A 24,337-nucleotide genomic window follows, 5' to 3' on the forward strand; every position below is an offset into this window, starting at 1 on the left:
TTGACAAATGAAAAGTACTCCATATGGGAAACAGCAACCCCAGAGCAATGTATCAACTCTGTGGTACTACACTGATAGTTGTAGAGAATGGAAAGGATCTGGGGGTAATTGTGTAGGCAGATATGCAGTTCTCTGAGCAGTGCAGACGGGCTGCAAGAGTAGCTCATGGTGTCTTATCAATGATATACAGGAATTTTTCTAGCAGGGATAGGGAGGTGATTATTCTCTTGTATAAGGCAATGGTCAGGCCGCACCTTGAGTACTGTATACAAGTATGGAGGCCTCATTTTAAGAAGGATGTAGAGCTGCTGGAACGAGTACAGAGAAGGGCAACAAGGTTAGTGAACGGAACGAAGGGTTGCTCTTACGAAGAAAGGCTTAAGTTTTGCAAATTACAGTGTCTGGAGACTAGGCACTGGCGAGGTGATATGATAGAGGTGTACAAAGCCTTGAATGGTTTGAGCATGCTCAATGCTGATGGGATACTGCCTGTTGCTCAGAATAATCACCTGAGAGGGCATAAATTCAAATTGAGGAAAGACAGATGTAGGATAGATGTGCGGAAATTTGCGTTTAGCCAGCAGGTAGTTGGTTAGTTGAACAGACTTCCATCCCTTGTTGTGGAAGTTAATAGCCTAAATAAAGTTAAGGCTCAGCTGGACAGGTATTTCAAACGAACGGAGGGGTGAAGTGGAAGGGGTTTTTTTTTTTTTTTTTTGGCTGATGCTGCATAAGTTTGCTTTCTTGCATCATATGCCTCTACTAATGCTAATGCTAATGCTAACAGGTCTATTAATTACTTGTGTCAGTCTTTGATCCTCCTTTGTGAATCGGGGTCAGATTTGCACATCTCCAGTCCATTGGTACCTCCCCGGAGTCGAAGGAAGTTCTCATAATTATGGCTAAGGGTTTTCTTACTTCTTCTGCTGCCACTTTTAATATAGCTGGATAGATCCCATCCACTTCAGGTGCCTTTCTTATGTTTATCTTCAACAATGTCTCCTCCAGTTTCCTATCAGTTATTACAAAATAATCTAGTTCACTGCCAGAATTTAGTTCACATCTGGCATTCCCCTCCCTTAACAATTCCTTATGTGTGAACGTAGATACAAAATACTCATTTTTTTGTTAGCCACCTGAGCAGGATCGTCAACAGTTGAGCTATCGATAACAAGTGGACCAATCTGATTCATCCCCTTTACTTCTACAATTTACACAGGTAAAGAACTTTGCTGTTTTTATTTGTATCCTTTGCCAAAGATTTCTCATAATCTGCCTTTGCCTGCCTAACCTCCTTTGCAACTTGGTTACAGACCAACGTATATCTATCATAGGCTTCCATGTCACCCATTAATTTATATGTATCCCATGCATTTTTCTTTTCTGCCACATGTCTCATTTGATTATCTTACATCAATTTAGGTCAAAACCTTGAACAATATTTCTTAGTTGGTATGTAGCTCCCAAGATTAATTCTTTGAATGCATTAGCATTAGCATTAGCAGAGGCATTTGATGCAAGAAAGCAAGCTTATGCAGCATCAGTCCAAAAAAAAAAAAAAAAAAAAAAAAAACAACTTCCACTTCACCCCTCTGTTCGTTCGAAATACCTGTCGAGCTGAACCTTAAACTTATTTAGGCTATTAACTTCCATGCCAAGGGATGGAAGTCTGTTATACCAACCAACCACCCGCCGGCTAAGGGCAAATTTCCGCCCGTCTGTCCTACACCTGTCTTTCCTCAATTTGAATTTATGCTTTCTCAGGTGATTATTCTGAGCAAGAGGTAGAATTCCATCAGCATTGAGCATGCTCAAACTATTCAAGGCTTTATACACCTCTATCAGATCACCTCGCTGGTGCCTAGTCTCCAGACACTAATTTGCAAAACTTAAGCCTTTCTTCGTAAGAGCACCGCTTTGTTCCATTCACTAATCTTGTTACTCTTCTCTGTACTCGTTCCAGCAGCTCTACATCCTTCTTGAAATGAGGCCTCCTGTTGAAAAAAGGATAAAAGAATATAATCGAGTTAGCTGGTTTTGAAGAACCAAAGCAGTGGTTTACTTGTGAAACTAGGATGTACAGACCCTCTTCTAGGTTTCCCTTCTGTCCTAATGCTTCCAATTTTGAATTTGCTGTTGGTAAAATCAATAGTTGGTCCCACAGTATAGAATTTAAATACTGTCTCAGACCTCCGTAGTCGCCTTTACGAAAGCAAAAACCTTCCCTTTACCCCTAATGGTAGTTACCTCTTTGAGTAAATCCCACTTGAGCATACTGTGATCACTGCCCCCTAGTGGTTCCTTTATCTGCAGATTCTTAATGCATGAAGAATCCCTACTGATAATCAGATCAACAATATTACTCCCTCAAGTTGCCTCCCAAACATGCTGATGTAAAAAACGATCGTCCAGTAAATCCACAAAAGCCTTGCTACTGCACGAGTGACCATTCCACAAATTCCAGTCAATATGCAGGAAATTAAAATCCCACATTATAAGACTCTCTGATTTAATGGCACACACTATTTTCCCTGTACAGTTTTTTATCATACTCATCAGACCTATAACACACTCCTACTCTCAATTTTGATTTCTCAGTGCTTATGGCACACCAAACTGACTTGACCCTGCACTGTTCAGAGATGTCCACTGGCTGTACCTCCTTGGATTTTATGTGTTTCTTAACTAATAGCATAACGCCCCTCCCTTCCTATCCTGCCTATCCTTCCTGTACACATTGTACTCCCCAAATTCCAGTTCTGCATTCCTTATATCTGTGTGACACCACATCTCTGATATCCCAACAATATCTGCCTTTGATGTGACCAACACCTCAAATTCATGAAATTTATTTACCAAACTCCTAGCATTGGTGTACACGCAAGTATACAATCACTTGTTCCTATTCTTAGCTCCGCTAACAAAACTCATGTGTTTACTTGTACAGCAATGACTCCCAGCGTCTCTGAAAACCCCTGCATGTTGTTTTCCAGGCTGCTGCTCATTCCAATAGAAGCAGTACAAGAATCACTTTCACCTCTGCCAGCGGCTACTGTTAATTAATTAGTCTGTGTATCTCCCCCAATCTAGCAGTTTTTCGACCCACCTAAGCCTGCCTCGATAGCATCAGGAAATATTCTTGCACCCTTTCTATTTAGGTGTATCCCATCCCTGTAGAAGCAGTCAATCCTGTTAACAAGCAGAGACCAGGCTGAGAAAAATCCTAACCCTTGAGCCTTGCACAATCTCTTCAGGGCCGAATTGATCGACAGGGCTCTCATCATATACTCCCTCCTATTGTGTCTGGGCAGAATTGCAAACACTTTCAAATTCATTGCTTTTTTTCAACAGTGACCTGTACTTGTTAAATAATTCTGCCGTGAGCTTGCTGAATTGACCTGCTGAATATGAGCTTGCTGAATTCACATGCCCTGTGACAAAAGGATGTCTGCAGGGCTCACATTCCTTGGCTCTTTCTTCTGGATTATAGTCCTGGATGAATTTTTGTATTTGGATCTGGGTCTGCGTGTGGACGTGTGTTTTTGTAAGGGCCGTTCCTAGTACATGTCATTTCAACTCTGCTTCGTATATCTGCAAAGCACAGTACCACTGTAAAAGGGCCAGAAATGTGTTAGTATACGTTTCTGTGTTCTGTTGTAATATTTTGGCTGTTTGGCTACCCAGGAGCATCAGTCTCCTGAAGAGTTGATTCTAGGTACTTGTGCACTCTAAGTGAAGGTGGGCCAGTCCCAATGGAGCTCTTTCTGTCTCAATTCGAGACTATAACCCACCTGATGATGTCAAAAGGTGGGCCTGATTCCTCTTGGGGGCCCACTCTAGAAGAGAAGGAAGAAAGAAGAAAGAAAAAAAAAAAAAAGTCCCAAGGTGTAAATAAAAAAAAAATCCCATGGTGTAAATAAAAAAAAACAATAATAATAAAAAAAGGTCCATTTGGCTAAGAGCCAAATGGACCTTTTACTAGTGTTACAAACCACCTGGTGTTACATCTATTTTGTAACACCAGTAAAAATACTGGTGTTACAAAATAGATATAAACAAGGTCGACGGCAATATCACCAAGAGATATATAGACAGAAAAAGGCTTCATAGGAAGAGTATGATGAGTTCCCAGGAAATGCTGATCCCTGTGTATGGTTTTTCTGACTGAAAAGACTTCAGAGAAGTGTTGGAGAGCAGCAAGGTTTTCAAGTTTTTGCAGTAGTATCTCCAGAATCCACCTTGTGGAATAGCCCACAGATAAATCAAAAAAGGTGAGTTGCTGGAGGATCTTATTCTTTCACAATGTTTAAGAATTCTTCTGGACATCCTCCAACTTGTGCAACCCCTCAAGGACATTCCTACATCAATGTGTCTCTTGTTATTGTCCAATGCCTCTAAGATCAGTGACTGGAAATTACACACAAGCTGGTCCACTAGTGACCATAATGTAATTACTTTCTGTTTGGGATCTTTAGAACCAGATTGGATACAACTGATAATATCATACACAATCAGCAAATTTTTTAGAGTTCCCCAAGGAGTCTCTTTCATTGGACCAGCTGAAAATCATGAAAACTCTTTCTGTTGACAACCATGTTAATTTCATTCAGGACAATATACTACAGAATTGTGACAAATCCATGAGTTTTAGGAAGAGGAAATCATATCATGTGCCCCAGTGGTCACAGGTTTTATTGAACTTAAATTCACTAACTAGGCAAACATTATGAGAATTTCGGAGAGCAAAAAGGGATAGAACCCGTTCATCCCTGGAAATACTGGTGTTACAAAATAGGTAAAAACAAGATCGACGGCAATATCACCAAAAGAAATATATATAGACAGAAAAAGGCTTAATGGGAAGAGTATGATGAGTTCCCAGGGAAATGCTGATCCCTGGGGCCTGGTGTACAATATCTCACCTGGTTAACTGAATAACAAGATCAGTTAACCAGATGATTAATCTTGTTAATCAGTTGGTTAACTGATTAACAAGATCCCACCTGGAGAGATGCTTGCTTCAGTTAAAACTGCAGAGAATCAGGACACCCTTTCATGGGCGTCTACCATTAATACAATTCTTGATGTAATCATACGTCAGGACGATGGAACGTGTGAGCTCCCTGAGTATGTGGAAATTAAATCTAAAAATTCAACTTATATTGGACAGTCTGAAGAGCCTCCTTTCACATTTGAAGAGGTTGATAATGCAATAAATTCATTGCACTCTGGGAAATGTCCAGGTTTTGATGGGCTTGAGGTGGATGTCCTCAAAAGAGCTTGGAAAGTTGTTTCTCCTTTTATTCTCAAGCTGTTTAATTCTTATCTACACCATGGAAATTTTCCTAAAGCCTGGAAAATTGCAAATCTTAAGATACTCCTTAAACAACCGAAGAAACCTGAGGACGACCCGACTTCCTACACGCCCATTGCCTTGCTTTCAGTTATGGGCAAGGCACTGGAAAAAGTGACCACTAATTGGCTATTATTTATTCACACCAATAAGGTTTTTATTGGATCAATTTGGTTTTTATCATGGTAAGGGGACTGAGGATGCAATTGCCAGATTCCCTACTTTGCAAAAGGAAACTGATACAAAATACCTACTTGGCTTTTTTGTGGACCTCAAAGGGACCTTTCACACCCTTTGGCAGAATGCTCTGGAGAGGTTCTGAGAGGTCGGGATTTCTAGACCAATCTTCAAATTACTTACAAGCTATTTTTACCAGTGGTCTATCATAGTTAAGAGTGGCACTAAACAGGTCTTTAGACATGCTACAAGGGATTGCCCACAAGGATCAATTCTTGACCACCTGTGTTGGAATGTTGTGTTTGATTCATGGCTCATTAAGAAATTTGAAGGAACAAAGATGATTGCCTATGCAGACGATCTTACCATCCTTGTCTGCAGCAATTCAAGGAAGTATCTGGAAGACATAGCTAACTTTATCTTACAAGAACTTGCAACTTGGCAATTCACAAGATTCAATTTTCAACAACTAAAACATCACAGATGCTTTTAAAAGGAAAATTAGATAGAGAATGTCCACCACTTGTAAAATATAGAGGACAGACAATTAAATATATCACCATAACAAAATATTTAAGCATTCAACTTAATGATGTCTTAAGTTTTCTGGCACATACAAGGTATGTGAAAGAGAAATGTAAGTCATTCTTATCCAGATTGAGACAGGTAACCAGGCAGGAATGGGGCCTGAGAGGTCATTCACTCAGGTTATACTATTATTGTGTTTTTTTACCTATCACTGCTTATGCAACTGGAGCGTGGGGACATAGGGCCAACAAGTCTGCAATTATGAAACAGCTTCTGTAGACTCAGCTTGCCGCTCTCCTGATGATGTCATGGGCGTGTGTAGAATCATTACTACTATGGCTCTGCAGGTGTTATTGGAAAAATTACCTCTACAATATGGTACCGTATAACATGGTATTTCTACAACATGGTTCCACTCTAACATTAGCATTAGCATTAGTAGAGGCATTTGATGCAAGAAAGCAAGCTTATGCAGCATCAGCCAAAAAAAAAAAAAAAAAAAAACCCACTTCCACTTCACCCCTCTGTTCGTTCAAAATACCTGTCCAGCTGAGCCTTAAACTTATTTAGGCTATCAACCTCCACCACAAGGGATGGAAGTCTGTTCCACCAACCAACCACCCACTGGCTAAAGGCAAATTTCCGCATGTCTATCCTACATCTGTCTTTCCTCAATTTGAATTTATGCCCTCTCAGGTGATTTTTTTGAGCTAGAGGAAGAATCCCATCAGCATTGAGCATGCTTAAACCATTCAAGGCTTTATACACCTCTATCAGATCACCTCGCTGGTGCCTAGTCTCCAGACACTGTAATTTGCAAAACTTAAGCCTTTCTTCGTAAGAGCACCCCTTTGTTCCATTCACTAATCTTGTTGCCCTTCTCTTTACTCGTTCCAGCAGCTCTACATCCTTCTTGAAATGAGGCCTCCAGACCTGTATACAGTACTCTAGGTGTGGCCTGACCATTGCCTTATACAATGGAATAATCACCTCCTTATCCCTGCTGGAAAAATTCCTGTATATCATTGACAATACTCCATGAGCAACTCTTGCAGCCCGTCTGCACTGATTGATTGATAAATTGTGGAAATCTTCACACAATACAGTACAGCAGGCCCCCATTATAACGCGGTTCGCTTTACGCTGATTCGCTATAACGCTGTTCTTATATTATAACCCGTATCTGACTATAACGCTTTCACAGATCACTATAACGCTCTTTTACAGATTGCATTTTTGGCATATTTAACGAAATTGTTTCATTTGATGGAGTCGATAGCTTGAAAATGAATAGCAAAAAAGCATTAAAATGTTTCCCACGCTGACTTGAGAAATTTTCTCCCAAGCTAATTTAATTGCAGTACAGTAACTTGTTACGTAGTTCCGAGATCAACATTTTAAAAAATGATCAAGTATATTGCTTGTAATATTTGCTTTATATGCATTTATCCGAAATCTAGTCATCACTCAGTACCATATTAGACATCGTGCGAAACGGACAGTTTACTTGAACATTGTATCATAATTAATGCAACCAATGCAGTTACATTTTCGAAGAGTTAATAATGGCCGATAAGAATGAAAAAGCAACAACGTCTGAGCGCAGTACGAAGACTATAAATGTAAGAAAAAGACTGATTTTGAAAATTAAATTAGATGTTTTGAAGCGATTTGATTCCGGTCAAAGACAAGCGAATGTGTGCCATAATTTAGGACTTGCAAGTTTAACTGTAAGAACAATTATATAAAAAAAATATAAGAATTAATTTTAGCAGCAGGAAAGATAGCTGTTCCACTGCAAGCAACTAGGGCTAGGCCGGCTATTAAGATTGAAATGGAAAGACTTTAACTAATTTTATTGAAGATAATATCCAATGCAGAATTCAGTTAAATATTATTGAAAAAAAAAAAAAAAGAGAGAGAGAGAGAGAGAGATTAGTCAATATGATGATCTGAAGAAAACTCACCTAAAAAAAAAAAAAAAAAAATGAGAGAACCATTTAAAACTAGTAAGGGCTGGTTGAATAGATTTAAAATCCAGGGAGAAGCCGCAAGTGCAGAAGGAGCCGAAACTTTCAAAAAAGAACTTGTTAAATTTATTGAAGAGGGGTATTATGTGTTGTACTTCTCAACAAGTTTTTAACATAGATGAAGCAGGACTTGTGGAAACGAATGCCTAAAAGAAGTTTCATATTGAAAGAAGAAAAAAGCATGCCAGGTTTCAAAGTGGCGAAGGATCGGTCGACTTTATTGTTGGGTGGTAACGCTGCGGGGGATTTAAAATTAATATCCCTTTTATTTTATTTGGAAGAGGGACAAAGTTCAACCCAAAATCAACACACTTTTCATGATTAAATTCATCAGTTAAATTAAATCAATTTAGATCAATTAAATTCATGATTTTAATTAGAATTGTAAGTTTAATTTTGATACGTAAGTAGTTACCACATAATTATATACATATGTAAGGCAGAATATTTTATATGTACAAATATTTGAATATTAAATATTTTGACCGACATTTGTGCATCTTTTCACTACCACTTATTATTGATTAGGAAATATCCTATGGCATCGACCGCAACTCACAAATACATATGTTACCTTATGGGAATGCGGCGCTCGCTTAGCGCGGATTCACTTAGCGCTCTGTTTTTACGGAACGAATTATCAGCGTTAAGCGGGGGTCACCTGTACTTATGTAACACAGTTAGAGAATTGCAGCAAACCTTGCATAACAAGGTATTTTTGAACTTGTGTGCGGGGGAAAAACCCTGCTATTATGTTGGATATAATTTTTTCAACATTTCTCTTTTGTGAATCCCAGTTTTTGGCTCGCTAGTCGTTATGGAAAAAAAGGGGGGAGGGTGAAATCCCCATATTTTATTTTGTTGGGATTGTGCTATTGAACTTGTGGAAAAAAATCTAGATTTCAAAGTTTTATTACTATTGGATAAAGTGTCGTGGCCACTCAAAAGATTTAAGTCATCCAAAATGTTGAAGTAATGTTCCTATCACTTAATGCAACTTCTTTAATTCAGCCATCAGATCAAGGCATCATATCTACCTTTAAAACTCATTACATCAGAAAATCGTTACAGTGGATTTTGGAAAAAATTGATTCTGAATCAATTTAAGTGATGGAGGCATGGAAACATTTTTCAATGGACTGTATCGGAATCATAGCTTTATCGCTCAAAGTAAAACCAACCGTCAACATTAACTGAGTGTTGGAAAAATGTATGGCCAGAGTCAGTTCCAGTTTCAGGAAATATAGTAAAATTGGCAGAAAACAGAATCAGTGCAATAGTACAATTTGCTAAGTCGGTAGGAGGGAAGGTTAATGATTTGACTACTGAAGATGTTCGAGAATTAGTGGTAAAAAAAGAGGCTGGCAAAGCGGATTTGGTGGAAATGGCATCACAGTAAATCAAATCAATTCAGCAAAAATGACAGCACAGAAGTTCCAAATTTTACATTAAAAAGCATATACAGGAAGGCATAAACTTAACTGTGCAATTAGAATCTTATTTTTTGGATGCAGATCCTTCGACTGATAGGAGCACAAAGTTCAAAAAGGAGCTTCAAAAATGCTTACTCCATCCCATGAAATTTACAAAGATCTATCAAGCAAAACCAAACAAACCCAGATTATTGATTTTTTAGAGAGAGCAGAAGATACACGAAATCTAGATACTGCAGAAGGTGAAGATATTCTGAAACAGAAAAAATGTTCTCGTTTGGTTGTGCTTATTTCCCAATAAGCACAACCAAATGAAGATTAGGTTGTGCTTTACCAAATACCAGTGATGAAGAGGAAGAAAATTAAATGAATGTACATTATCTGACATATATGTATCAGAGTTTTTAAGGCATTTGTTCAGTTACTACTATTTTTAATAAAAATTAAGTTTCCGATATTTATAAAAAAAATGGCTAACAGAAAAAAAATATTTTCTGTTAGCTTTTGGAACGTAACCATCTTTTTTGTAGTGGTTCTTAGTCCTGTATAACATGGTTTCACACTACACAATTTTATAGGAACCTAACTACTGTGTTATACGAGAGTTACCAGTATATGATTTTTTTTTTTTTTTTTTGGCTGATGATGCATAAGCTTGCTTTCTTGCATCAAATGCCTCTACTAATGCTAATGCTAATGATGTATCACCTGAAGAAATGAATACCTGTTACTTTGGATGATGTGCTCCTTTAACATCTGAAAAAGGAAGGCTTCGTTCCATTTATAAATTTAGGAAGAAGTTTAGGAAGAGAGAATCTTGTGATTTGCACCTGGATTGCATGGTACATTTTTACTTACCAGCCATGGGCATATTAACATTCAAATTAGGATTGTTTCCTACCCCACTTTGTCTCTTTTTCACAGGAAGAGAGTACTGAGCACATTATTTTTGACTGTCAATATTATCAGTCAAATAATATCGACTGATATAATATCAGTTTATTATTTGATATTATTTGACTTTATCTGAAACAAGCTTATTATCTGATATTATTTGAAGGTATCTGAAACAAGCTGCAGTTCGTGCCTCTAGTACCACTAGAGGCGTGAACTGCAGCTTGTTTCAGATACCTTCAACAACGGGAAATAAACCTGCGTTTATCCAATCTCAAGCAGCATTTATACAATGAACACGTTTGCCTCACATGCTTTTAAAAGAAGAGAGGAGCTTAGACTTGCTGATTTGTGATAATTTTATTAGTAGTTGATGATTGCATACTCGTTGTAACCAAATATACCCTGCTGGACATAGAACGTGTTCCTGTATATAGTGTAAATTCTTGGTGTTATTCTGAAGATGTGGAACCTGTTTATAGCATGATTGAGGTAAAAAAAAAATAAATAAATAAAAAATAATAAAAATAAATAAATACATAAAAAAAAAACTTGTTTCTCTGAGGAAGAGCCTGGAGCAATGTCTACAAGAGATTAGACATAATTATATCTCAAGAAATCTTGCTGACCCTAGCTTCTAGGTTGGGATCCTCCATAGGATTATTTCCCATACTATGAGAAGTCAGTCCACTTCTCCACCTCTATTTCCTTTAGTCTTGCTTTATTTCTTCTACCTTCTAACTATTGGATGGTTCCTCTGTTTGATCCTCCTCTCTTCTATTCTTTCCTACCTCTTCAGCTCCCAAACTTTTCCTTCTATAGCCTTTTCATTTCATCCTTATTTGGGCTCTCTTGGGTCTTTTTCTCTGGGTTAGTCCAGCAGGTGATAGCATATCCTGGCTGCCTCCACGTGGCAGGGATGGGGGTAGGACGTGGTGACCAGGTGTTGCTACTTCCCATCCGCTAAGAGCCAGGTACTAGCAGAAAACATAACACACAATATCACTACACTTACACATTCAACACACTAGATAAAAATGGGCAGTTTTGGAGTAAGCTTATACACAAGATGTTTGTTGTTTGTTATTTGGTTTTTAGGAGCATTAGCAACTAAGGCCATATTGCTCCAGAATATGCGGTGGTCATTCCCTGACCTTTCCGCATCCTCTGTATTTGGTGGTGACGGGCTCGAACCCCGGTCTAATCAAGAAGAGTGTGCTACGCACTGCTGCTGCTCCTTCCCACCTGGCTACGGAGGCGCATACACAAGATGTACAATGGCAGCTAATCCGGGAAATCCTGGGATCTGCTCAACAAAAAAAAAAAAAAAAAAAAAAAGTATCTCCTGGTGATCCTATGTAATCCGGGTGGTTTGAATCGGGTTTATTCTGAAATCATCATAGGAAGTGCATTCTTTGGCATTGCAGTGACAGAGGTCAGCTGGATGCAGGCCAAGCTGGTGTAGTTTCTCATTCATTGAGCCATGTCAGGTGATCAGGAAAGATGTCTCGAGGGAGAAAGAGAGCCATGATCAGTAGTTCATTGTAGATGAGAGTCTTTTTCGCTTTTGGATCCGCTACAGCTTGAGCTCAATGTCAAGTAATGTGGATGGTATTTTATTTTTTTTCTAATCCGGAAAACCAGTCCGCAGAAGGTCACAAACAAGTTGAATGGGAGGATTCCAGCAATGACCTGCAGAGCTGGGCTGGAAACTATTTTGCAGATTATCAATAACTAACAACATAAATAGTTGTATTGAGCCCAGTTTTTGCCTAATCTTCACCAGCCTGACACAATGGAACCAGGTGCCGACCGCATAGCTTACAATTGGGAGAAAGACAGCTTTATAGCAAAGAAGAAGGGACCTCCTGGACAGTCCCCATTCATTCTTTGTGACTCTAATAGAAGAGAATTTTTTGACTTTGTTGTGGAGGTGGATTAGGTGGTCGAGGATGCTTAGTTTGGAGTTAAGATCACTCCTAGTACTTTGGCTTGTGTTACTATTGGGAGCTGGAGATTGGAGATTTTGAGTGCTGTGGTCTTCGAAGGTCTAGTTTATTTTTAAACAGCATCATCTGTTTCTTAGTTGGGCTGATACATAGTTTGTTTAAAGCTGCCCAGGAGGAGAGGCCAAGATGTGGTTTGCATAGTGTTTCTCTGCCTTGGGGAATATCCGGATACCACGAGTGTAAGGTCATCAGCAAAAGCTATAATTTTGGTGTTTGGGAAGGATCTGGAGAGCCAGTCCTGGAGGACCATGTTCTACACCAGGGGGGGCCCAAGAACTGATCCCTGGGGGCACCCTCGATTTGTAGGCCTGGTGACTTGCTGGAACTTGGATTTCAGTGTTATTGTTCACTCTGAGAAATAGCTCTGGAAGAGTTGGTTGAGTTGAAGCATGCAGGAGGCAGTCCAGAGGCATGCCAGGATACTGTCCCACCAAACGGTGTCAAATGCTCCTTCAAAGTCAACAAAAGACAGCCGGTTTGAATTTTGCATCAGAGCTTTTGATGTGTAGGATCAGGTCAACGAGTGCTTCGTAGCAAGACTGTCCCGGTGTAAATACATACCGGAAGGGAGAGAATGAAACAGGGACATTATCCTGAGAATGATAAGCCTTTCTAGCACTTTACCAAGATTGGCAAGGAGGGCAACAGGCCCAAATGAATGCAGATTGGTTGGGTTTTTATGAGATTTCTTCATTAATTTCAGAAGTGCTATTTTCCAAGGCTTTGGAAAGCAGCGAGTCATTTGTTGAATAGAAGTAACAAGTGCTGTGGTCTTAGTTTGTGGAGTCAGAGAATAAACACATTCTATTAGGTCTGGGCCCTGGGCATTTTTTTGGGGTTGATTTGTTGGAGGACAGTGCTCAACTCTTCTCTGATGAATTTTCTTGGTAGCTTCTTCAGGGAAATATGTTCTATTAGCTCTTCTTATTTCAGAGATCATCTTCAATGTCATCTGTAGGGAAGAGCTGGTCAAGAATTAAGTTAGTTAGCAGAGTCCTGCCAGTTATTTGTTTCACCAGAGTCTGTGGAGAACATACAGAAGATGTCTGGGGTGAAGGTCTTATCCCACATAATTTTATAAACGAGGTCCCAGGGATTGGTCCTAACAGACTCCTTCACAAAGGCTGACCTGTTTTCTTTCTTCCTCATAGTTATCGCTTTGGTATAATGGTTTTTCTGGGTGATGTGGAGGCAGGCCACCTCGGTGGCTCGCCAGTCACGGTGGACAGACTTTCTCAGTTGAGTGAGTTCCTGCATCCACCAGGAACAGATCCTAAGGTGAAATACTTTCTTTCTGGCCAATTTGTATGAGGCCTTCGGGTTGGCATTCTGCAATGGTGGGGTAACTAATTTTCAGCATTGAGGATGGAGAGGTGAGTAGGGTCTATGGCAATGAAGTCATTTACAATGGAGGTGTCAAAGGCTGTCCATTCAATGTTCTTGATTAAGAAAAGGACGAACTCCAGTATTGCTGTGGCGCCGGGTGCCAAGCGTTCTATGACCAAGTGATTTCTGTGTGTTCCAAAAAATGTTATATTCCTCATTTTACTCACATTTTAACATGTGGAACGACCAAAATTATATGCGGGCAATATTTGGATATAGTGTGGATGTTATGGGGATGAACACTCACACTATGAATGTTCATCCCTTAAACATTTGTCAATGGCCATTATTATCCCTTATTGTACAACAGCTTACATTAAACAGACACTCTGCCTGTTTAATGTCTGTTTAATAAATACAGCATCAGCACAAAAAAAGCATCACCTCTTTGACCCCTAAGATAAAAATTTATGTAGTTCCTCTTAAGCTACCCCTAAGATGAAATTTGTTCCAAAAATCAACTAACTGTCAGCAGAAAGCTGTCCCCCAGGGTTTGGTGTTTGGCCCACTCTGGTTTTCTATATTTATCAATGATATTGATGAATGTATATCAAGCTTAATGTCGAAGTTTGCAGATGATACAAAGGTTGGCAGGGTTGTTAATGACAGTAATGGCAGTGTGCTATTGCAACAGGATCTAGAAAATTTGGGCAGATGGGCTGAGAAGTAGCAATTGAAATTTAACATTGACAAATGCAAACTACTGCATATGGGTAGAAGTAACTTCCAGAAAAATGTACCAACTGTGTGGTACTACACTTAGAGCGGTAGAAAACGAAAAATATCTGGGAGTAATTGTGTAGTCAGTTATGAAGTTTTCTGAGCAATGCAGACAGACTGCCAGAGCAGGTCATGGAGTATTGTCAATGATATACAGAAATAGGTATAAGGCAATGGCCAAGGCCCAAGTCTTGAGGCCCTTATTTTAGGAAGGATTTAGGGTTACTTGAGCATGTATAAAGAAGAGCAACAAGATTGGTTTGAGGAACAAAGGGGTCCTCTTACCAAGAAAGGCTTAAGTTCTGTTGCAGCGGCTGGAGACTAGGCACCTGAGAAGTGATCTGATTGAGGTGTATAAGGCATCGAATGGGTTGAGCATGCTGAATTCTGATGGGATTCTTCCGCTTGCTCAGATTATGAATCTGAGGGGGCATTAATTCAAACTGAGAAATGACAGTTGTAGATATGCGCAAATTTCCCCATTAGCCAGCAGGTGATTGCTGGAACAAACTTCCTTCTATTCTTGTGGAAATTGATAGCTTAAATAAATTCAAGGAGGACTCGACAAACGTTAGAGGGAATGAATGTTATGAAATTGTTTTTTTTTTTTTGGCGGATCTCTTTTCTGCCTTTACCATTATAATTGGATAGCTCTCATTTATCCCAGATGCGTCATTTACATTTGGATTCAATAATGACTTTCACCCACTTTCCTCTCAGCTATCACAAAATGATTTAGCTACTTGTAATTTCATATGCTAATAGAATCCACATGCCTAAAAATTCCTTATTAGCATGAGTTGAGGCATATGATGCAAGGAAGCAAGCTTATATAGCATGAGCCAAAAAAAAAAAAAAAAAAAAAACTTTTCCATTTCACCCATCCATTCACTCCAAATGTTTGTCTAATTCTGCCTTGAACTTATTTAAGCTATTGACCTCCACTACAACAGATGGAAGTTTGTTTCAACTATCACCCACCTGCTGGCTAATGGTGAATTTCAGCACGCCTATTCTACAATTGTCTTTCCTCAATTTGAATGTATGCCCCCTCACGTGAGTAATCTGAGCTAGAGGAAGAATCCCATTAGTATTGAGCTAGCTCAATCCATTCAAGGCCTTATACACCTCAATTAGATCACCTCGCAGGTGCCAATTCTCCACAAGCTGCAAGTTACAGAACTTGAGCCTTTCTTGTTAACACCAACCCTTTGTTCCACTTGCCAATCTCGTTGCCCTTCTCTGTACTCATTCCAGCAGCTCTACATCTTTCCTAAAATTAGGCCTCCAGACCTGTATCAGTACACAAAGTGTGGCCTAATCATTGCCTTATACAAGGGGACAATCACCCCCTTATCCCTGCTAGCAAAATTCCTGCATACCAATGACATGACACCATGAGCTACTCTTGCAGCCTTTTTGCACTGCTCAGAAAATTTCTTATCTGACCGCACAATTATCCCCAGTTCCTTTTCATTCTCCACTACTCTGAGCATACTACTAGCCAGTTGGTAGTTTACTCTGGGTTACTACTACCCATATACAGTACTTTACATTTGTCAATGCTAAACTTCAGTTCCCGACTCTCAGCCCTTCTGCTCAACTTTTCCAGATCCTGTTGCAGTAGCATACTATCATTACTGTCGTTAACAACCCTGCCAACCTTCGTATTGCCCGCAAACTTAGACTTCAACCCTGATATTCCTTCATCAATATCATTGATAAATACCAAAAACAACAATGGGCCTAACACTGAACCCTGGGGGACTCCACTAATAACATTAATCGATGAAGAGCAGTGTCTATTGATACCCACTCTCTGAGACATTATTATGAAGCAACATAATGTTTCCTTGCTGACATGTTAATTAAATTCTTGTTTTTGGTTAATTCTCTTTAGCATTAGCTGTAATGTCTACATTTTGAATATCAATTTGCATGTAGAATTGTAACAGGACAATTTTAATGTTCTGAACTCTTTGTACATTTTGGAGGGAATGGATAGGTGAAATGGGAAGGGTTTTTTTTTTTTTTTTTTGGCTGATGCTGTATAAACTTGCTTTATTGCATCATTTGCCATTACTATAATGCCATATTTGCTTCTGGTCTGCTAGAAATATGTCTAGGAAATTATGGCATTCTTTGTCTTTTCTCTTTTAATATTCTGAATTTTTAATTTTTTAAAATTTTTCTTTTCATCTCTTTAAAAGATTTAATGTTTTATTATAAGATTAAGAATTTGTCTGAAATAAGTATTTAAACTTATGAATCAGGTAAGTTCTGTTTACAATTTTTACGAAAATAATGAATATATATAATTGAATTTAATATGGGATTTTTATATCTATTTATAATGTCTTAAGAGAAATATTTTACCTTCATTATAAGAAGAGGATTAATCTCCCTACATGATGTGCATAATTTGACAGACAGCCAAACAAATACACTGGACATAAGTAGCCCATTTCCTGTTTGAGCAAATAATATTGGATGTATCCAAGGTAACCAGGGTGAAATATTCCGATATGCACTTTTATGGAGAGAAGACAGTGAAGAAGCTGGGTAACCTTTCTTAAACAGTCTGTAAATACTTGAAAGAGGAGAAGTAACTATTGACAATACTGAGAGCAACGTACAGCTGTAACTATGGATGCAGTGGATTAATGATGACTGAAAATAAAAATTCACTGTTATTGTAATATATGTAATAGCCAGAAAAGCAAGTTAAAAATATATTTAGTTTACAAAATATGAAAATTGATCAATTCTAAAACATATTTGATAACTGACAATTATCAGCGGGGATACAGGTGCATATCTCCCTATCCTCAGCCCTTTTTTTTTCATCTCCCTATATCCCCTCTCAATTCATATATTATAGATTTGCTCAATTCATATATCATGATCTCCCTCTGGGCATCTTCCCTTTAACTTTTCCCTTCCATGATCTCCTTCCTCAATCCCACACCTCACAACATTTCATTTTCTCATTTTATCAACCCATCTTATCTTTTTTCATCCTCCTCCATACTATCCACACCTCGAAACTTTCCAATCTTCTAATATTTTCATTCTGAATGTCCATGTCTCAGATCCATACTCCATATATCATACCAATCTTTTCCTTAAAAGAATTCCTAATCTCCCCCATAATATTCCTCTTTTTTTGCTTCGCTAAACCTTTTTTTTTTATCATTACTGTTATTTTTTTCTCTGCTGCTCTTTGCTTCTTCCACCATTAGGCATTCCAAATACACATAATTGTTCACCTATTCTCTCTCTCACACACACACACACACCCTTATATTTACTCTTGCCAAAAACCATAAACCCATTAACCCATGAACTAATTTCTACAATCATTTCTCCGAATCTACCCCAAGCACTGTATCATCTGCAAATCTAACATATTTGGTAACCTTCTACCCCTTCCTCACCCCATACAATTCTCCCTCATCTATTTTCTCCTTTTTCAAATGCCTCTTTAACTATTTCTTCCAAATAAAGTTGAGGACAGATAACATTCATGTGTCAACTTTTCCTATCTCTATGCATTCAGGGTCAAACTGTCCTACACTAGCTATTACTTTTTTTGTCCCCAGTACTTCTATCCGTCCAATCCACTACTGTCCTATTCAATAATTTAACACAGTCTACTTGATCAAATTCCTCCTTCAAATATATAAAACATATACGTACATCACTTAGTTCCAGATGTCTTTCTGTCACCACTCTCATCATCATTATTGCATCTCTTGTCCCCATCTTGAACTCAAACTGCACTTTTTTCAAATTTTCCTCCTAACTTCTTATCACCCTATCTAATATTCTTGGCATTATCTTATAAAGTCTACTGGAATTACCTCAACACCTACTGCCTTATTTTAACATATTTTCTTTAATGCTGCAATTCCCCTCAGACTATTATGACTAGGCCCAATTTTTGTTTTGCTTCATTGTTTCTACATTTAAAAAATCAGTCTCTTTCTACTGCTCCTTTGACCCACATAACTCCCTTAAACATTCCAATCATCACCCTTTCTCTTTCTTTAAGTCTCCCCCCCCAGTTTTTTTTCATGAATACCCCAAACACAAAAGGTATTAGAACTTATAGTACTTAGTACTATGTATCGATTGTAAGTTGAGAAGATGGAAGCTACTTGTTAATATTAGACTTGAATTTCTGTAGATTGTAATTTTCAGAAAATACATGTGAAGGAGGATTGTCCCAGAAAATGGGAAGAAAGTTGGTTCTGTGAATTTGAAGCTGGACAGTGAATGCTAACTGGTTGCAGAATGTGTTTGGACTGGTTTGTAAGAGAGTGGGGGAATTACAGATGACAATTTAGAAGAACAGTGCTCATAGAAATATCTATAGAAAAGATATGCAGAAAAAACTGAACATCTAAGAGTCAGATCATTAATTAACCTGCCTGCTCTCTTTTGAATGAAGTCTAGAAGTTTGAGAGAGGTTTCGGCTCATCACACCATATGAGGGAACAAAATTCTATGGCAGAATGAATTTGAGATTTATGCCAAGTGAGTAGTTGAGGCAAAAAAAAGAAAAAAAAAGGAAATGCAGTTTTTTGTTGCAGAGAAAGCAACATTTGTGATATGCTTATGCAAAAGAGATTAGAAGTTAAGCAATTTCCAGTAGACATTGGGGATCTTGTTAAGAAATCTGAGTCAATGAAGGTGAGCAAAGGAGCAATAGACTGTTTTTTTGTGAGAAATAAGACATGACTAAGTTTAGAGGGATTAGAGTTACCTAAGTTTTCTTTGCCCAACTAAACAGTTACATGAAGATCAGCATTTAAGGACTTAGAGGAGGACATTCAAGAAGTTGAAGCAGTTCATGCAGGATGAAGTTCAAATAACTTATTTAAAACGTTAAAAAAGAGTAACAAATTGAAAGGTGAAATAATGTCTTGTTATCAGCAAAATTATGGATAGAATTTCCAGTGAGTGGAAGGTCATTAATATAGAAGAAGGAAAAAAAGAGAAATAATTGAGCCTTGAGAAAAACCAGCATTAATGGAGAAATTAGAAGACAGAGAGCCATCTTATCATCAATCTTGGTAAGTGGTCAGAGAAAACCTGGATAAACCTGGAAAACCTGGATGACCTTCCACTCACTGGAAATTCTATCCATAATTTTGCTGATAACAAGACATTATTTCACCTTTCAATTTGTTACTCTTTTTTAACGTTTTAAATAAGTTATTTGAACTTCATCCTGCACGAACTGCTTTCTATTGGAATGAGCTGCAGCCTGGAAAATAAGATGCAGGATATTTCAGAGACTGCTGGGAATCATTGGGGTACAAGTAAACACATGGGTTGTGTTAGGGTAGCTAAGAAAAAGAACAGGTGCATGTATACTTGTGTGTACACCAATGCTAGGAGTTTAGTAAATAAATTTGATGAATTTGAGGTATTGCTCAAAACATCAAAGGCAGATATTGTGGGGATTTCAGAGACGTGGTGTCACACAGATATAAGAAATGCAGAACTGGAATTTGGGGAGTACAATGTCTACAGAAAGGATAGACAGGATAGGAAGGGAGGAGGGGTTATGCTATTAGTTAAAAAACACATAAAATCCAAGGAAGTGAAGCCAGTCGACATCGCTGGACAGTGCAGTGTCGAGTCAGTTTGGTGTGACATAAGCATTGGGAGATCAAAATTGAGAGTAGGAGTGTGCTATAGGCCTAATGACTCTGATGAGTATAATAAGAAACTGTTCGGAGAAATAGAGTGGGCCAGTAAATCAGAGAGTCTTATAATGGGGGATTTTAATTTCCCAGATATTGACTGGAATTTGGGGGCTGGTCACTCACACAGTAGCAAGGCTTGTGTGGATTTATTGGATGATTGTTTTCTACATCAGCATGTTCGGGAGGCAACTAGAGGGAGTAATACTCTTGATTTGATTATCAGTAGTGATTCTTCATGCATTAAGAATCTGCAGATAAATGAACCACTTGGTGGCAGTGATCACAGTGTGCTGAAGTGGGAGTTACTCAAAGAGGTAACTACCATTAGGGGTAAAGGGAAGGGGTATTGCTTTCGTAAAGGCGACTACAATGGACTGAGACAGTATTTAAATTCTATACAGTGGGATCAACTGATGATATTGCCAACAGCAAATTCAAAATGGGAAGCATTCAAAGAACTTATCGTGGAAGCTACTAGGCTTTACATACCAACTAAGAAATATTGTTCACGGTTTAGGCCTAAATGGTTGTCAGATGAACTAATGAGGCATATGGCAGAGAAGAAAAATGCATGGGATACATACAAATTAACACGTGACACGGACGCCTATGATAGATACAAGTTGATCTGTAACCAAGTTACAAAGGAGGTTAGGCAGGCGAAGGCAGATTACGAGAGATCCTTGGCAAGGGATGCGAAGAAAAACAGCAAAGAGTTCTTTACTTATGTAAACTCTAGAAGGAAGGGGATGAATCAGATTGGTCCACTTGAGATCGATGGGTCAACTGTTGATGACCCTGCTCGGGTAGCTAACAAACTAAATGAATATTTTGCATCGACATTCACACATGAGGAGTTATTCAGCGAGGGGAATGCCAGAGGTGTATTCAATTCCAGCAGTAAGCTAGAGAATCTTGTAATAACTGAGAGCAAAGTGGAGGAGAAATTGTTGAAGATAAACACAAGAAAGGCACCTGGGGTGGATGGGATCTATCCAGTTATATTAAAGGAGGCAGCAAAGGAGGTAAGCAAACCCTTAGCCATAATTATGAGAGCTTCCTTGGACTCAGGGGAGGTACCCATTGACTGGAGATGTGCAAATGTGACCCCAATTCACAAAGGGGGATCAAAGGCTGACACAAATAATTATAGACCTGTGAGTTTAACTTCTGTTCCCGGAAAATTAATGGAGGCACTGGTGAAAGAAGCACTGCAGGATCATCTAGACAAGACTTCAGTTATAGCTAGGACACAGCATGGTTTTGTTAAGGGGAAGTCTTGCCTGACCAATTTGATTGGATACTATGATGCAGTCACAAAAGAACTGGATGCAGGGAATAACTTTGATATTATATACTTGGATCTTAGAAAGGCTTTTGATACTGTTGCACATGGAAGACTGCTGCACAAATTGGAGCAGTGTGGCATTGGAGGCAAGTTGCTGCTATGGATAAAGGGGTGGTTGAGGGGGAGAAGACAGAGAGTGGTAATCAATGGACACTGCTCATCGTGGACTAATGTTATTAGTGGAGTCCCTCAGGGTTCAGTATTGGGGCCTTTATTGTTTTCTGTATTTATAAATGATATTGATGATGGTATATTAGGCTTAATGTCCAAGTTTGCAGACGATACGAAGGTTGGCAGGGTTGTCAAGGACACTACTGACACTATGCTGCTGCAACAGGATTTGGAAAGGTTGAGCAGATGGGCTTCGAGGTGGCAAATGAAGTTTAACATTGACAAATGTAAAGTACTACATATGGGAAACAGCAACCCCAGAGCAGCGTATCAACTCTGTGGTACTACACTGACAGTGGTAGAGAATGAAAGGGACCTGGGGGTGGTGGTGCAGGCAGATATGAAGTTCTCTGAGCAGTGCAGACGAGCTGCAAGAGTAGCTCATGATGTATTGTCAATGATATATAGGAATTTTTCTAGCAGGGATAAGGAGGTGATTATTCCCTTGTATAAGGCAATGGTCAGGCCACACCTAGAGTACTGTATACAGGCCTGGAGGCCTCATTTCAGGAAGGATGTAGAGCTGCTGGAACGAGTACAGAGAAGGGCAACTAGATTGGTGAATGGGACAAAGGGGTTCTCTTACGAAGAAAGGCTTAAGTTTTGCAAATTACTGTGTCTGGAAACTAGGCACCAGCGGGGTGATCTGATAGAGGTGTACAAAGCCTTTAATGGTTTGAGCATGCTCAATGCTGATGGGATTCTTCCTCTAGCTCAGAAAAATCACCTGAGAGGGCATAAATTCAAATTGAGGAAAGACAGATGTAGGATAGATGTGCAGAAATTTGCCTTTAGCCAGCGGGTGGTTGGTGGGTGGAACAGACTTCCATCCCTTGTCGTGGAAGTTGATAGCCTAAATAAGTTTAAGGCTCAGCTGGACAGGTATTTCGAACGAACAGAGGGGTGAAGTGGAAGTGGTTATTTTTATTTATTTATGTTACTTTTTTTTTTTTTTTTTGGCTGATGCTGCATAAGCTTGCTTTCTTGCATCAAATGCCTCTACTAATGCTAATGCTAATGCTAATTACAAAAAAACAGTCTGCAATCCATAAGATGTAAGCATGTTTAGAAGACCTTTATGCCAAACATGTTCAAAAGCCCTGAAATGTCAAGAGTAACTGCTTGAGTTTCACCATACTTTTCCAATGAATTTGTCCATAGATACGTAACAGAAGCTAGAATATCACCAGTTGATTGACACTGACAGAATCATTATCTGCAATCAATGATTAGATGGAAGGCTTCAAGATAGTTCAAGACAGTTTTTTCTGTTGGCAGTTAGCATTAGTAGAGGCATATGATGCAAGAAAGGAAACTTATAGAACATCAGTCAGAAAAAAAAAAAAAAAACTACCACTTCACCGATCTATTAACTCCACATGTTTGTCTAGTTTTGCCTTAATGCCTTAAACTTATTTAAGTTGCTGACCTCCACCACAAAAGATGAAAGTTTGTTCCAACTATCAACCATCCGCTGGCTAAAGGCGAATTTCCACATATCTATTCTACAACTGTCTCTCTTCAATTTTAATTTATGCCCCCTCAGGTGAGTAATCGGCGCAATAGGAAGAATCCCATTAGCACTGAGCTTGCACAATCCATTTAAGGCATTATTCACTTCAAGTAGATCACCTTGCAGATGCCTAGTCTCACTTAGCATAGATGGGTTGACTATTGATGATAATGCTCAGGTAGCTGATAAACTGAATGAGTATTTTGCATCTACATTCACACATGAGGAGTTATTCAATGAGGGGAATGCCGGAAGTTTATCAAACTCTAATAGGGAGCTAAGTCATTTTGCAATAATTGAGAGCAAAGTGGAGGAGAAATTGTTGAAGATAAACATAAGGAAGGCACCTTGGCTGGACGGGATCTATCCAGTTACATTAGAGGAAGCAGCAAAGTAAGCAAGCAAACCCTTAGCCATAATTATGAGAGCTTCCTGGAACTCAGGGGAGGTCCGCATGGACTGGAGGTGTGCAAATGTATCACCAATTCACAAAGGGGGTTCAAAAGGTGACACAAGTAACTAGAGACCTGTTGGTTAACTTGTGTTCCAGGATAAATAATGGAGTCACTGGTTAAAGAAGTGTTGCAGAATCATCTAGAGAAGACTGCTGTAATAGTTAAGACACAGCATGGGTTTGTTAAAGGGAAGTCTTTTCTAACCAATTTGATTGGATATTATGATGTGGTCACAAAGGAACTGAATGTCAAAAATAATTTTGAAATCATATACTTGGATTTCAGGAAAGCTTTTGATACTGTTGCACATGGAAGATTGCTGTACAAACTGGAGAGGTATGGCATTAAGGGTAAGTTGCTACAATGGATAAAGGGATGGTTGAATGGGAGACAACAGAGAGACAACAGAGAGTGGAAATCAATGGACACTGATCATCATGGAGAAATGTTAGTAGTGGAGTTCCCCAGGGTTCGGGGTTGGTCCCATTGTTGTTTTGTATATTTATCAATGATACTGATGAAGGTATATCAGGATTAATGTCCAGGTTTGCAGATGATACAAAGGTTGGCAGGGTTGTTAATAATAGTAAAGATAGTATGCTA

General features: G+C 38.8%; 1 protein-coding gene across 1 annotated transcript in view; it reads right to left on the bottom strand.

Annotated features, from left to right (window-relative positions):
* The window catches only part of LOC150089302 (uncharacterized), a 600,028-nt gene that overhangs the window by 301,099 nt on the left and 274,592 nt on the right, over window positions 1–24,337 (bottom strand). The window contains exon 8 of the mRNA XM_090389942.1: window positions 16,907–17,200. Coding sequence (XP_090246068.1) covers window positions 16,907–17,200 — 294 coding nt within the window. The remainder of the gene's footprint in view (window positions 1–16,906; window positions 17,201–24,337) is intronic.

This window comes from Mastigoproctus giganteus, chromosome 2 (assembly GCF_048544385.1).
Source record: "Mastigoproctus giganteus isolate SK-2022 chromosome 2, ASM4854438v1, whole genome shotgun sequence".
Taxonomy (NCBI): Eukaryota; Metazoa; Arthropoda; class Arachnida; order Uropygi; family Thelyphonidae; genus Mastigoproctus; species Mastigoproctus giganteus.